Source organism: Aricia agestis, chromosome 18 (assembly GCF_905147365.1).
Source record: "Aricia agestis chromosome 18, ilAriAges1.1, whole genome shotgun sequence".
Classification (NCBI taxonomy): Eukaryota; Metazoa; Arthropoda; class Insecta; order Lepidoptera; family Lycaenidae; genus Aricia; species Aricia agestis.
Genome location: NC_056423.1, coordinates 131,132 through 143,584, shown reverse-complemented (window position 1 = coordinate 143,584; position 12,453 = coordinate 131,132). Strand labels below are relative to the sequence as shown.

General features: G+C 35.1%; 1 protein-coding gene across 1 annotated transcript; it reads left to right on the top strand.

Annotated features, from left to right (window-relative positions):
- The first annotated feature begins 10,459 nt into the window (after positions 1-10,459).
- Positions 10,460-12,190, top strand: LOC121735798 (deoxyuridine 5'-triphosphate nucleotidohydrolase). The gene is made up of 3 exons (XM_042126756.1): positions 10,460-10,683; positions 10,866-11,002; positions 11,984-12,190. The coding sequence occupies exons 1-3, from the start codon at positions 10,580-10,582 to the stop codon at positions 12,184-12,186; spliced, it is 444 nt and encodes a 147-aa protein (XP_041982690.1). The 5' UTR covers positions 10,460-10,579; the 3' UTR covers positions 12,187-12,190.
- The last annotated feature ends 263 nt before the right edge of the window (positions 12,191-12,453 follow it).

The window sequence follows — 12,453 nt, the reverse complement described above, 5'->3', positions numbered from 1 at the left end:
GACGACGCTTAGCCAACTGGTTTAATGGCAAATTAACTAGGGCGACCATTACCTTAATATGAAATTTGGGAGAATAGGAAAACTTTTTGTATTATATTGAAAGATTATTCTCGGATTAAGTTTAAGTGGTGACCAAAAGTTTAATGCAATAAGTAAAAATAAAAAATTCTGAGGCGTGTTTTGTGATGGTCGCCGGCTGCTGCCGCAGCACAGTCACAGTTCTAACCTAACCTACTTTTGGACTTTCTGGATTGTGTTTGTTTTTGTTTTGGCGGGGGGCTGCGCCCCCCGAGCCACCCTTTTATTTGACGACGGTCGCCGGCTGCTGCCGCAGCACGCTCGCTGCGCTCGCTCGGCTCCCTCTGTGTTGTGGTCTAAGTTCTAACCTAATTAACTTTTGGACTTTCTGGATTGTGTTTGTTTTTGTTTTGACGGGGGGCTGCGTCCATCCATTTCATAATCCCGTAATTTCTCCTCGAATATTTGTTGAAATTTTAATTCACTCGTATGTGCCTCCACAATTTTTGTCTCTTTAATAACTCTTGTAACTTTTATTAACTACTTTCTTTCCGAAAAACAACCACAAACACCAACAAACACCTGCTAGTTGACGCCATATTGTAAATAAAACGCACCTAGCGCCGCAGCGGTGCGCGCTGAACTACTTCAATTAGACGGCGGCTTTTGAATCAGCTGTAGTATTGAACGTTTTGAGCGACTAAAATATTCAATCTAAAAGCTAGACGTGTGATTGAATGGCGTTGTTCAGTCAAAGAGCTAGCTGTTTGATTGAACGACTATTTAAACCAGTCGGCTGCGACATATACAATGCATTCGACAACATTGTGTTTGTTTTTGTTTTGACGGGGGGCTGCGTCCATCCATTTCATAATCCCGTAATTTCTCCTCGAATATTTGTTGAAATTTTAATTCACTCGTATGTGCCTCCACAATTTTTGTCTCTTTAATAACTCTTGTAACTTTTATTAACTACTTTCTTTCCGAAAAACAACCACAAACACCAACAAACACCTGCTAGTTGACGCTATATTGTAAATAAAACGCACCTAGCGCCGCAGCGGTGCGCGCTGAACTACTTCAATTAGACGGCGGCTTTTGAATCAGCTGTAGTGTTGAACGTTTTGAGCGACTAAAATATTCAATCTAAAAGCTAGACGTGTGATTGAATGGCGTTGTTCAGTCAAAGAGCTAGCTGTTTGATTGAACGACTATTTAAACCAGTCGGCTGCGACATATACGTAAGAGTGACAAGGATGCAGGCCTATGACTTTCGGTCATACCGAATGCAAGCGTAACTCCCCGAAGATCAAACGCCCGCAAGTACTGACTGCAAAAAAGTCTATTACATAATTTTTTTTTTTTGTTATTAAGTTTATTGCTTTTTTTAATAATTTTATTGTTTAATATTATTATATTAATTAAACTTAAACTACAACTTACAATTAACTGGTATTTAATAGTACCTGCGAAGGGCGTGCGCGGGTGAGGTCAGTGTGAAGTGGGAGGGTTGTCGAATGCATTGTATATGTCGCAGCCGACTGGCTTAAATAGCCGTTCAATCAAACAGCTAGCCCTTTGACTAAACAATGCCATTCAATCACACGTCTAGCTTTTAGATTGAATATTTTAGTCGCTCAAAACGTTCAACACTACAGCTGATTCAAAAGCCGCCGTCTAATTGAAGTAGTTCAGCGCGCACCGCTGCAGCGCTAGGTGCGTTTTATTTACAATATGGCGTCAACTAGCAGGTGTTTGTTGGTGTTTGTGGTTGTTTTTCGGAAAGGAAGTAGATAAAAGTTACAAGTGTTATTCTTTAATAACACTTGTAACTTTTATCAATTTGACAAAAATTATGGAGGCACATATACGAGAGAATCAAAATTTCAACAAATATTCGAGAAGAAATTACGGGATTATGAAATACATCACCAAGATATTTATTGCAATTCCATAAATTATAAATCAGTTTTATAATTATTGTATGCGCTAAATATGTTCAAAATTAGTTAGAATACAGTTTTTTCAGCCTCCCCGAAAGGGGGGTTTGGGGGGCACAGCCCCCTCCAAAACGAAAACAAACACAATCCAGAAAGTCCCAAAGTTGTTTAGGTTAGGTTAGAACATAGACCACAACACAGAGGGAGCCGAGCGAGCGCAGCGAGCGTGCTGCGGCAGCAGCCGGCGACCGTCACCAAACAAGAGGGGGGCTCGGGGGGCGCAGCCCCCCGCCAAAACAAAAACAAACACAATCCAGAAAGTCCAAAAGTGGGTTAGGTTAGAACGGCGACCGTCACAAAACACGCCTCAGAATTTTTTATTTTTACTTATTGCATTAAACTTTTGGTCACCCCTTAAACTTAATCCGAGAGTAATCTTTCAATTTAAAAATACACAAAGTTTTCCTATTCTCCAATATTACATATTAAAACTAATATTCACCCTAGTTAATTTGCCATTAAACCAGTTGGCTGAGCGTCGTCTAGCTGTAGTGTTGAACGTTGTAGCCAACAAATCGACTAAACAACGTAAAGCCGTGTGATTGAATGGCGTTGTTCAGTCAAAGGGCTAGCTGTTTGATTGAACGGCTATTTAAACCAGTCGGCTGCGACATATATATGTTACCGTTAGAATGCGAAATACGTTAATGTTCAAATTAACTAGGTAATCTGCAGATTTCCTGATACCATCTGGTAAAGTGAGAAATTTAAATCAAAAATCAAATTTTTGTACTTTACCTAGTTAGTTTGCATAGTAACGAATGGTACATCGTTGAATTGCGGAAGGCAGTGAACTAAACACTTTTGTTACGCTCCCCTCTATTCCTATGTTCGACGATTTGGTCTGATATACATATTTTATCAGTGGAGTAACATTAACAACAACAACATTGAAGCTAATATTGAATATTTTATCCTTTGTTTATTTTTTCTTATTATGGCGCTGCGGCTATATAACCATGGCCAGTGTCAAATAAGTGGCGGGAAAACTATGTTCTTGTAACAATTTTTATCATCGATTTTCTATTTGGCAAAGTCCAAAGTCTAGTCAAATTAAAAGTCAATGCAGTCAAGGACTCAAGTCGGTCGATTCAGTAAAATGGTAGATGCTTTACTAAAACTTTCGATTGAGTTTAGGAGGGAACACAAAAGACATATTTCTGGATGTTGTATCACTGGCATGTACACTTGTGCATGATAATAAATATCTAATGGTTAATATTCTACTAATAAACCACATTAAAAACCCAGAACAATCTTAGGAAATTAATACAAAACACATCAACGTCACTCTTTCACATTCTAGGCTAAACTCTTCCTTCGTTTATGTCTTTAGCATGTTAACCTTATGGCTACCACACACGCTACGGTCTACCGGAGAGGTCACCTGCAGGTATGCCTGCACAGGTGTCACTCGAAAGAATTAATTCTCGATTTTGCGCCGGTCGAATGCGCAGGTCCAAGCAACTACACAGGTCTATTGGTCTATTCCCACACATACTCCGATTTACTTGCACAGGCATACCTGCACAGGTAGACCTCTCCGGTAGGCCGTTGCGTGTATGGCTAACATTAGACTGTTTTTAATTGTTTATTATTGTTTTTTTCTTTTTCGCCGACATTAAACTTAGTAGCACCGGTCCTAAGTTCAAAATTCTTAAAGGAGTGAAACAGGGAGACCCACTTTCTCCGAAATTATTTTGCTGTGTCCTTGAAGAAATTTTCCGAAAACTGGATAGCCAGTGGTCAGACAAGGGCATCGAAATTAATAAGAAAAGGCTAACCAATCTCCGCTTTGCCGACGACATAGTCCTTTTCGCTCCTACAGCCGCAGATCTCCAAGTTATGCTCCAAGACCTCAGCACTGCAAGCCTCGAGGTGGGACTTACAATGAACAGGTCCAAAACACAACTGATGACCAACAGCACGAGACGTAGGGTCGTGTTGGACGAGCAAGAAATACACTATGTCGACGAATATATCTACTTGGGCCAGTTAGTTTCTTTTGACAATAGACCAGGAAAGGAAATCGATCGCCGAATTGAAAACGCCTGGAAGAGCTACTGGTCCATGAAGAAGCTGATGAAGGGAGAGCTACCAATCTCCCTGAAGCGCAGGCTCGTCGACATGTGTATTCTGCCCGTCCTAACCTACGGTGCGCAAACTTGGTCATTGACCGATTTACAAAAGTCCCAACTCGGGGTTTGCCAAAGAGCAATGGAGCGCAGTATGTTGGGAGTAAGTCTTCTGGACAAAATAAGGAACACAATACTGCGCTCACAAACAAAAATCACGGACGTAGGAGTTAAGGCGGCTAAGCTAAAGTGGGATTGGGCTGGCCACGTTGGCCGTATGCATCCCGACCGCTGGGCAAAGATATCGACAGAGTGGGTACCTGAAGATGGAAGACGCAACCGTGGCCGGCCTAGGAAAAGATGGCGCGATGAGCTGGAGGCGTACCAGCCGGGCTGGCCAACGGTGGCGCTGGAGCGAGACAAGTGGAAGACCCTGGGGGAGGCCTTTGCCCAGCAGTGGGATAGCATAGGCTAATAAAAAAAAAAAAAAAAAAAAATTGTTTTTTTCTAGTTGATTTGATCTGTTATATTTTATCAGTGCAGTCATATTTTGGTAACTTAAATTTTAATATTTTATTCCTTTGTTAATGCCCTAAAAATTATATTCAATAATCCCTATACCTACAACTAAATAATATGATTTATTAACTCACCCAGATAATCTGCAGAATACCGCGTTAATCTGCACTCTAACTGGCTTACGCAAATTAACGATAACATATTATACATACATACATGATACATCCATACATACATACATACATACATACATAAATACATACATACATAGCCTGTGAGACACATAACTCTTACTTTTTGCTTTGCTGTAGTTAGGTAAAAATTATTCATCTATTGTAAAACACTATGATAGTTACTTACCTGTGAAAGGTAATCCCTGAAAATTTATTTGATTTATTTGTATATCTTTTACAAAATCTTATAACACAAGATAGCATTCTGCCCTTTGATTACATTTAGTATCTGAAAATAAACTAAGTTTTTTTTTAAATTTCTTTGCTAACCTTACACACTCGCATACGACCGTCGCGTACAGCGCCCCAGTGAACACTGACTGCAACGGTGTGAATTAGCTCTATTGGAACGGCGGAACATTTGATGCGTATGGCATGTCTACCTCAGTTTAAATAGAAGATTTTGCTTTTTGCTCGATATCAATAATGGCAATAGGCAGGCACTTGATATTTTCACAAAGGCTTACATTATATGTCTACTTCAAAAGTTATTAATAATATTAAAATAAAATAAAAATTTAATTTAATTCCCATACAAAAAATACAACTCTTGGTATATTTTTACTCTATATTGGTACGGAACCCTTCGTACGCTAGTCCGACTCGCACTTGACTGGTTTTATTCTTAGCGTACGATTACTTTCATTAATTCACCAGAGCCAGTCCACAATAATTATTGTTACGTAGACTTTGACTGTCACTTCTTGGTGGAAATTCATCTTCAATTAAATAATTATACACTTTCCTAGCACTTATTCCACTTTAATTTAATATATTTATTACAAATATATTTAATTAAAGTGGAAGTGGTTTCGAAAAAATGACGAAGAGACCTGATGATGATTTTTTCGAAACCGGTCGTGTACTTATTTAACAATTTTGTAATAAATATATTAATTAAATATATTAAATAAAAATAAAAGTCTACGTAACAATAATTATTGTGAACTGGCTCTGGTGATTAATGAATTATTTAATTGAGGACTTTTATACCCTCTTTGTTAAAATGACACGTTTAGGTCACATAAAAATTGTTGTAGAGCAGTGATTCTTAACCGGTGGTCCGTGGACCACTGGTGGTCCCTGAAACCATTCCAAGTGGTCCGCGAAGCCATCCTAATAATATGTGAGAAGTCAGAAGTTAGTGAAGAGTATGCAGTAACAAAAATCACATTAAATTAAAAAATAAAATCTGTAACTTTTTTCTACGAGAGGCCGGGCCGGCCTCTCATAGGAAACAAGCAATCTAAAACATATCCAACCTACGAATAATAAAAACTAATCCAACACGGTTTTTTACTTTAAGGCGGCGTCACCTTAAGATAATAAGCAATTTTAAATAATTTCCTCCGTTTTTTCCACATTTTCCTCTATTTCTTCACTCCTATTAGTCTTAGCGTGATAAAATATAGCCTGTAGCCTTTCTCGATAAATGGGTAAGACTCAGTAAGGTAGTAAGTACTACGTAGTACATACTATGTCAGTGGTAAGACTGAAAGAATTTTCAAATTGTATCAGTAGTTCCTGAGATTCCAAAATATACTTATATATTTAAATATAGATAATCAGACAATGTTTTTTAAAAAAATATATGTTCCAAATATTTAAGTATATTTTAAATTAGATAATAAGACAATGGAGGACATCTCTTGCGGAAATTTTAGTATTGAAAATCCTACCAATAATTTGTTAGACTCAAACATATTAAGTAAGAATAAATGTAATTTGATTAATCTGGTGCATCAAAATTTACAAGGTATAATTGAGGGCCGCGCTACACCGGAATGGCAGCGGCGAGGCCAGCACTTTCAGCGCTGCCATTCCGGTGTAGCGCGCTGCACGGCCCTAAGAGGGGTACCACTTACCAGGGTTTTAAAAAGTTTTTAAATTTGACACAAATTTTGTTGACACCGCGCGCTATAAACTAAAGTCCACGCGGACGAAGTCGCGGGCAACAGCTAGTTATGAATAAAAACAATAATATATAATAAAGTAGGTATGATATTGTAACAGTACTAACTGTTACAATAATGAAGTAAAAGTAAAGCGCCATCTGTTTTCATATATTAGAATTAAAATGTTGATTGCATTGATATATTTTCTGGATGGAATATAGGCCAACACGGTACACTCGAACTCCTTAGAAATGCAGTAGGAGTTCTATAAGATAAGATAGATTGATTATTATTATAGCAAGTGATAATATTATTAAACATAATATTCTAACGTATTAAAAACTATAAACAAAAACATAATAACTAATAAGTATGATTAGTTCTATGTTACAATGAAGTAAAAAATAAAACGCCATCTGTTGAATCGTATTAGAACTAAAATGTTCATTGCATCAATATATTTCTGGATTTTTTATAATATTATACATAAAATATATTTAAGATTTTTGAAATATTATTTTAATACACATCCAAGACCCAGGAACATTGAAAACTTTTTGTTCCGCCTGCGGGACTCGAACCCAGGACCCCCGGGATGAGCGCTGGCCACGCGCAATGCGAATTAATTTTCATCGATATTTTCATGGAAATAAGATATTTTCCCACATCAAAATGTAGCCTATGTCCTTTCTCAGACTCTAGAATAACTGTGTACAAAATTTCATTGCAATCGGCTCAGTAGTTTTGGCGTGAAAGCGAGACAGACAGACATACAGACAGACAGACAGAGATACTTTCACATTTATAATATTAGTAAATTGTTGTGTAATTTTTGTGTAGTTGTGTAATATTTTGAGATTTTGGACTGATTTATCTTATTTTCGATAGGTACGTTAATAATTTTTTAAGCGCTTTTATTTTTCTTTTCGACGCCTAAAGGGCCTTTTTTTGAGACTTTGTACTGATAGGTATGTCTGATATGTGATTCTTCAGGTTAATATTTTTCTAAGCATTTTTGTTTTATTTTTTTAACGCCTAAACGGCTAATAACGAATTTCAATTTGTTAAATTTTATCAACTTGTCACGTGGGCAGAGCCACGATTGAAAACTAGTATTGCTTACATACACAAGTTAACTATAGTCAATGTCACAGTAAATTAGCCTCTCAACTGGTCGTTCTTAAAATTGTTAATTTCTTAAATTACTTTTATGTTCCTATTTCGGTGTATTTGATTTGTCCGACACTTTGATTATTATGACTATGGGTTTATTATTGTACCTACTTGATTTTAAACAATAAAACTTAAAAATACCTACTACCGAAACAATTGTTTTATTTTGTGTTCATACTTAAGTTCAGAAGAAACACGCTCACATAAATAAAATGATCATATCTATCATAATTATTCTTAATATTTTTTAGTTAGCCTAGCGGACTTACCTAATTATAATTTAAAATTTAATTAATCTATGTAATATATGGATAACTTGTTTTTAATGTCTGTTATGTACTCCAAGTTATAGAAATAAGTATTTCATTTTAATCGACTTCATAAAGAGGGATGATTCTCTATTCATACATACATAATTATCGTCACTCCTGTCCCTCATTGGGGTAGACAGAGACCACATCACGCAATGAATTTATTGGGATCTATTATATAGGTACCTATGTATGTATCGATATAACATATTAGGTTAGGAGGAAGCAACAAACTCAACAGTTTATGGCGTACATACAAAAATAATATACGGTACCGATATAATCTCAAATATAGTAAGGAGTCATTTAATTAGTAGAATGCATGGAATTAATATAGTACAATATACGGTATCAATATATCCATACATTTAAATGGATGTAGGAAAAATATACAATGTGTCACATGATTTCCATCTAGAACGGAAGCAAAAAACCAGCGAGAATTATTTGAAATTGAATATGTAATTTTCGTACGTAAACATAATTTCTCGTCGACAATAGAATTCTATAAATATATATATATTTTTTTTTTTTTTTTTTTTTTTTTCATGACGGAAAAAGTGAAAGAAATGTTAAAAATTTACTGGAAAAGGTATATATATATATATATATATATATATATATATATATATATATATATATATATATATATATATATATATATATAATATATATATATATATATTTTTTTTTTTTTCATGACGGAAAAAGTGAAAGAAATGTTAAAAATTTACTGGAAAAGGTGGCTGGGGCTTTCGAGGATGACATGATCTATTGAATATTTTAGTATATTTTTAAAATTATAACTATTAAAATACCTCCACATCGGTTTTGGTGATAGGCAGGAATAATTTTACAGTGCTCAAGTGTGTGCGCAGTACACTAGAGCCTTCTCTCTTCCTTTACTCTCAAAATCCCCACTAGGTTAGTAAGATTCGATAGAAAGAGGATAACCTGCTATTAATTCACGTACATACCCTAAAGTATTATCACTTATTTTTGTTACATACTGTATAATGTAAGTATATATATCTTATGTCGTGTCGTGTTGTGTGTCGTATTGCTCGTTTACGGCCATTCCCAATATTTGATCTATCTCTGGTTTTGTCGTACTAGAGATAGGAATAGCTCACAATTAACATAAAATATATGTCTCTAATATCTAATGTGACTTGTGAGCTATTCCTATCTCTAGTAGGGCAAAACCAGAGATAGATCAAATATTGGAAACGGCCGTTAAAGACTATGAATAATAAAAACTAAGGAAAAGTAACTCCGTCAAAAAACATGCTCCACAATAGTTGTCAAAAAAGGGTACCTTAGGTACACATTTCAATATACATTTCTTCTTCTTTTAAAAATGGCCGCCTCGGTGAGTTGCCAATGTCAGAGTGGCTTAAAGGACTTTGCTCTATGTAGCGAAGGTCTGGTGAAGTAACAAGACGTGTACGGTTACAAAACAAAATTACATTTATTTACAGGAGTTGATTAACCTAAAACAAACACAAACACAAATGTTAGTAGAGACATCACAAATTTGCAATATGTGACCGTAATGACACAATTATGTGACGTGGCCGTCATTGTGCGTCACACCCACAGAGTAGACAGAATGATAGAGTATGCCGATTGCCGACTTAGAACTGATGTTGAAATTTTTAAATTTGACGTATTATGGCGAAAATCGTCGCTAGAGCTGTTAACTTGTTACCTACGAATTTAAAACTATGACATATTCGCTGGACGTGTTCCTCTTTGGTCGTATCGTTGTTTATGTTTTGGCACATGCGATTAAAATTGACAGAATCTAATTTTGAAATCTTTATTTTAAATATTTAAAAATAAATTATATCAGCCAGCGCGAGGCACATTCCGTTCATAATCCTAGTGAAACCCGACGAATTGGACAGATATTGAAACCTGTCCGTCTCTTTGCAGTCGAACTACTGGTCGTTGTGTCTATTGTGATTTAGGTGACCTTGAGCGGTACTAGGCTGACGTTACATGACAGATCAAAAGGAACCAAATTTAAAACGGTAATAGTATGGGAGTTACGATTCCTTAGTTTTTATTATTCGTAGTTTAAAGATATAAGATTTATATTTTATTTCAATTAAAATATTTTTCCCGCCATAATATATACTCGACACTGGCCATGGATAAATAGCCGAAGTGCCATAATAAGAAAAAAAAATAAGACCAATGTCTGACATTTAGAAATTGGCGCCAAATTTTGCAACATTGAGTTCTGCGGTGCATCTTTTTGTGATTTTACGCTTGTTAAGTTATTACAAAGTAGAACCTACGTTTACTTTTTTCGTAGCATTTTAATAGATTCCAGACCATTTTATAAACATGCCCGCTACCGTAAATACCGTTTTGAAATTCACACGCTTAACCACCAACGCATTTGCACCCTCGAAAGGGTCTGAAAAAGCAGCCGGATTTGATTTAAAAAGGTAATACCGCATATAAATTTCAATTTATAAATGATTTAAAGTTTTTCTATAAAATTGTTGGTAATATAAAGTATGAAGTGCCTATCCAATGTCAATACTACTTACTATAATCACTGAGGTAGTAAGTACTACGTAGTACTTACTATGTCAGTGACTATAAAATATTATTATTTTTCGTACAGTGCATATGACTACGTTGTACCAGCTCGGGGTAAGGAGTTAATAAAGACTGACATACAGATAGAATTACCTTCTGGCTGCTATGGAAGAGTTGCACCTCGCTCCGGGCTTGCTGTTAAAAACTTTATTGATGTTGGAGGTAAGATAACTCCAGCTACAAGCTTAGGACTAATAAAAGAGTTCTTTTGTAAAGTCCTGTGTTCTTAACCGATTCGTTGCGACATCTAATTTTGCTAACTTCTAACTGTGGCGTTGAGCATGTTTAAAGCTTCAATACTTTTAGCTTACATTTGGAATCTGACGTAAACAGTCCAGCACACTGTTTTAAGTGATTAGAAGTAGCAAAATAAGTGTATTTCAGGAAATGGACGGTAAGTGACTTTTTAAATACAGTTATGCTAAACCTTAGTATTTAACTTATTTTGCATTTTCTAATGATTTGCTTGATTATGAGGTATTAAATTAGATGTAAAAAACTTACTTTGGTTTTCCTCATAAAATTTCAACTATTAATAATTAGCATATTAAAGGTACTTAGCAATTGAATAAAAATTTGTTTTTTTGTACAGTAGTTTATTAGCACCATAGAAGTTAATGAAAAATTGTGTATATTAATACCCTATTCCGAATCCTGTTTGTGGTATAACACATTTTATTAACATAATATGACGCTTCGTTACAAAATAAACTCAACTTTCAAAAAGGTTGGTGGGCTCTATTCCATAAAAAATCTTACAATATCCAGAAACGAAGGCTATGAGATTAATATACGTAAAAAATGAAGATCCATCCGCAACAAATCGGTTAAATGACAAAATATTTATTTTCAATACTTATTTTTATAATATGAAAATAGAAATACTTTATAAAGTAAATTGTTTATTTTTACCTGACTCCAGCAAAGGCCATAGGATAATTATTTTGATCAGTACTAAGTAATAAATAATTAAATGTATCACATCAAAATTTTATCACTGCTGAGTTCAGTTATTTCATATCTCAAATTGAGTTAAGATTGTGTATGTATGTTCCACCCATTATACTTACTAAGTGTAGACTCAAGATACACAATTTGCATGAATATGTTATATAGTTTATAACTTCTGATTATATTTTTCAGCTGGTGTTATAGATGAAGATTATCGTGGGAATGTTGGTGTAGTATTGTTCAACCACTCTGACAATGACTTTGTAGTCAATAAAGGTGATAGAATTGCCCAGCTCATATGTGAGAAAATTTTCTATCCGGAAATAGTTGAAGCTAATTCCCTGTCTGAAACCCAAAGAGCTGACGGAGGTTTTGGATCAACTGGCACACAATAAAATTGAAACAAGTTCAACTTTTAAGTATTTTTGTAATAGGGTTGTCATATTTTTACTAAGTACTATAATAATTGCTGTGATTAATTGTATTGTTCAAAAGTGTTTAGAAATTTAAGTTCCTCTTAAAAATGTAAAGTACAGGTTCACGAGAACAATTTATTTTTATTTCAAGCTAATTTTTTGTGAGTAGCTTATATTAAGACAAACAACAATTTCCTCTGCGAAAATTCTCGAAAGTGGTTGCTAACAGAGATAGAAAAGATTTAA

Excerpts from the sequence above, each read along its gene's own strand:
- LOC121735798 (XM_042126756.1), top strand. The coding sequence starts at position 10,580 with ATGCCCGCTACCGTAAATACCGTTTTGAAATTCACACGCTTAACCACC. Across the intron at positions 10,684-10,865 it reads GCCGGATTTGATTTAAAAAG|TGCATATGACTACGTTGTAC; the intron begins GTAATACCGCAT and ends TTTTTCGTACAG. Across the intron at positions 11,003-11,983 it reads AAACTTTATTGATGTTGGAG|CTGGTGTTATAGATGAAGAT; the intron begins GTAAGATAACTC and ends TATATTTTTCAG.